Source organism: Pteropus alecto, unplaced genomic scaffold (genome assembly GCF_000325575.1).
Source record: "Pteropus alecto unplaced genomic scaffold, ASM32557v1 scaffold102, whole genome shotgun sequence".
NCBI lineage: Eukaryota > Metazoa > Chordata > Mammalia > Chiroptera > Pteropodidae > Pteropus > Pteropus alecto.
Genome location: NW_006432224.1, coordinates 1915715 through 1918980, shown reverse-complemented (window position 1 = coordinate 1918980; position 3266 = coordinate 1915715). Strand labels below are relative to the sequence as shown.

General features: G+C 70.1%; 1 protein-coding gene across 1 annotated transcript in view; it reads left to right on the top strand.

Annotated features, from left to right (window-relative positions):
- FAM189A1 (family with sequence similarity 189 member A1) overlaps nt 1–3266 on the top strand; it is a gene marked incomplete at its 5' end in the record, with an annotated part of 33850 nt that overhangs the window by 29143 nt on the left and 1441 nt on the right. The window contains 3 exons of the mRNA XM_015585703.1: nt 1001–1219; nt 2279–2353; nt 3027–3256. Coding sequence (XP_015441189.1) covers nt 1001–1219; nt 2279–2353; nt 3027–3256 — 524 coding nt within the window. The remainder of the gene's footprint in view (nt 1–1000; nt 1220–2278; nt 2354–3026; nt 3257–3266) is intronic.

The following is a 3266-nucleotide window of genomic DNA, read 5'->3' as shown; positions in this document are numbered from 1 at the left end:
TGTCCCACTGGGGCGGGGGGAGGGGGTGCGGTGACAACTTTCCCGTTCACCCAGCCGAGTTTAAGTCCTTAACGTAGGTGAGTGTGACACACGCTCACACGCACGCACACGCGGGAATTTGAGCACCTTCAAGCACGTTCGCCGTCCACCGATAGGTCAGGTTTTGCCCTGTTTTTCACTCTCGCGATGTTTTCCTGTTCGTTTTGGTTTGGGGTTTTGTCGGTAGATTTACACGAGGACACGGTGGGCAGGTGCGGCTGAGATCGGGCGCCCGTGGTGCTGGCCGTCCCCCCGCGGGCACACCTGGCAGCGTGGCCTCCGCCACACGGCCGCACCCGTGTCCCACGCATGTTCTATTCACGTTTACGAAAGAAAGGACTCAGTCCCGAAAAATCGCGCGTGTGCGCACGGCGTGCGAGGCCTGCGTTGTCTTTCTCCAAATGGTCGGGGGGAGGCCACAGGGAGGAGCGGACCCCAAAGCCCACCCTGGGGGCCTGGGCTGCTGTGACTGGGAGGAAGTGCCCCCAGGCGGGCTCACCGGGAACACCTGCCCCAGTGGGAGTGGGGACACGGCCACCTGGTAAGGGGGGAGGACAAGCTTCCCAGGCCTGACTGACTGTGCAGGCAGGTCCCCTGGGGGCTCGGCATCCAGCCGCCCCCTCCCCCAGGCCCACCTGTCTCTGCTCACCGAGCACTTGTGACCCCACCGTCCCGGGCCTCCCGAGGGCTGCCCTGGGCGGGCCGTGTCTGTGGCGTGGGAAGCCCTCACGCCCCTCGTGGACTGACGTGTGGGGGTCACCGGGGCTCCCACCTTTCTGTACCACAGGGCACTTATCCACCTGCTGAGTGGCCCCAGGCAACGAGGTCACAGGAGGCCAGGAGGGCTCCGGGCGGCCACTCTTCACGCCGTGCTCGGTGGCCGTGTGGCGGTGCCGTCCCTGCCGTGGGCTGGCCCGCGGTGTCCTGCGCCGGCGCTGACGCCCTGTCCCTTGCCTTGCAGTGGCAGCCGACAGCTCGAGCCTCCCAGCCCCTGAGGGAGCCGCCGCGCCGGGCCCAAGCCAGCAGACACCCGATGGCCCCCCGGGCGTCCCGCCGCCAGCCTCAGCCCTCCGCCTCGCCTCCCCCGCGGGCCCCAGCCAGGGCGCGTGGGCATGGCTGGGTGCTGGGCGCATGGCCCGCTCTGCCAGCGACCCCACGTCGAGCACGCCCAAGACGGCAGGTGCGGCTGACCCAGCCCGCGTGTGTCCCGAGCACGTGTCTGGCTCTGCCCTGAGCACTCGAGGCCTAAGTGACCCCAGGAGTCGCAGTCAGGCCCTGGGAGCCTGGCCAGGGCCGCACTGGGAATGTCCCATAGCCCAGGGCCTCACAGGGTGGACAGTCGGGGCCCAGCTGGGTCCCCACCAGGCCTGCCGCTCTGGTGGGGGACTGGGGGTTTGGGGCAACGAGAACTCACCCAGAGGGTCGGCCCCCGCCAGGAGCCTGCGGGGTCCCTGGCCCCGAGGCCCAGAAGGGCCTGAGGCCATCGGCGTGGCGGCTGCCCGCAGGCCCGGCCTGGGCGATGCCGCCTGCGCAGGGCCCTGGCAGGGTCTGGGGCCAGGCAGGGCCCGGCCGTGCCTCAGTGACAGCATTGTGCTGGTGGCCCGTCCTCCGGCCAGAGCCGCCCCGGCCACACACGGTGGGGGACCCGGAACTTGTGTCACAGTTGCCCACGTGACAGCCTGGCTGTGTTTGCATCTCACGCCAGCTCCCAGGGGACAGGGGTCGATCGCGCCCAGCTGGAAGGGGATGCAGTGTCCCCTGGTGGGGACTCTCACGGAGGAGGCCCACTGGGCGCCGAGACCCCGCACACACCAGACCCGGCCCGTGCCCTGGCGGGAACCGGCCCACAGGGGTCACCGCCTGGCAGTGCCCGGCTGGTGGAGACGTGGTCTGGTTTGTGCTGCGGGCCCCGCGGCCAGCACCCTTTGCCTCTGCGCCCGTCACCCCACGCTGGCAGCCTCCTCTGGGCCCGTCGGAACGGCCACTGCTGTGCCCATCGAGGGCCTGTGCCCCAGAGGTCCCTGGAGAACCCGGGCACGGGTGGGCCTCCGACGAGGGCCCCGGGCTTGTCTGTGGCCCCAGCCTGCTGCGCTGTGTGCGGCTGGGGACATGTGGGCCCCTGGGACCCTGCCAGCCCCGTGGGGGGTGCCTGCCAGCGGGACTCGTGGCTCACAGGAGGGTCATCGTGCTGTCAGGGATGTCTCTTGCCTGTGTCAACTGAATTCTCTCTGTGGTTAAGGTGACAGCTCTTCCCAGCCCCCCGCCCGCGGCCGGGACCTCGAAGCAGGCCTGTCTCGGGCTGCCCCGGGAACAGGTGAGACGCTTCTTTCCCAAACGCTTTGACACCTGCTGTGAAACGGGCATGGGGGGGTGACCGTGGTCCTCGGCGGCCCTGGGCCTAAGTCCATCTCACGGCGTCGCCCAGGCACGTGGGGTCCCCAGCGCTCCGGGCCCCGCATGCGAGATTTTTAGCTCTCGAGGTGTAACTGCCAGGCTCGCTCCTTGCCACCAAAGCTACCCGGGCCACTCGGATGTGTGCCGTGACTCGTAGATGGGGCGGGGGCCTTAGCCTGGTTGTGCCGAGTCTGTCACTGCTGGCCTCCTGAAGCTGGCTTCCTCCGGCGACACCACCGGGCTGCTGCGTGTGCCATGGCACCGTTGGCCCGGGAGGCGCCGGCAGCCGGGCCCTGGGCGGGCCGAGCTCTGCTGCCTCGGAGGTGGCTGCCGTCGGCTCGTGCCATGGTGGGGGTGCTCGTCAGGCTCTGGTCTCCAGGCGGACTCGCCTCTAGATGCCGCCAGGGCAGAGGAGAAGGACCAGCCCGCTGTCATCTGAGGGCCCGCTCCGTGACCCCCGCCCCTGCCCGCAGGCCGGGCAGAACGCGCGCCCCAGGCATGCCGGCCTCTCCCGGGACGGAACTTACTGGACGGCTGCCTGCTGTTGGGCTGGGGCTGGGCCGTGCTCATTTCCCTGTTCCCCTGACTTTCAGCCTCGCGGTCTCTGTCTGTCACGGCCACCTGCGCCCGGCGGCAGCGATCGCCCCCCGGGGACCTGCAGCCCTGGAAAACCGGCCAGTGCCCGGGGCCGGAGGCGCCCAAGGAGCGGCCGCCCCGCTTCGCGGACAGCAGGGCCCACGCGGGCACCGGGGGCTCGGTGCCTAAGTTTCTAGAACACTCGAGCTGTGCCCTGGCCGCCGAGGCGCGGCAGGGCGTGGGCCCCGTGGGGGGCG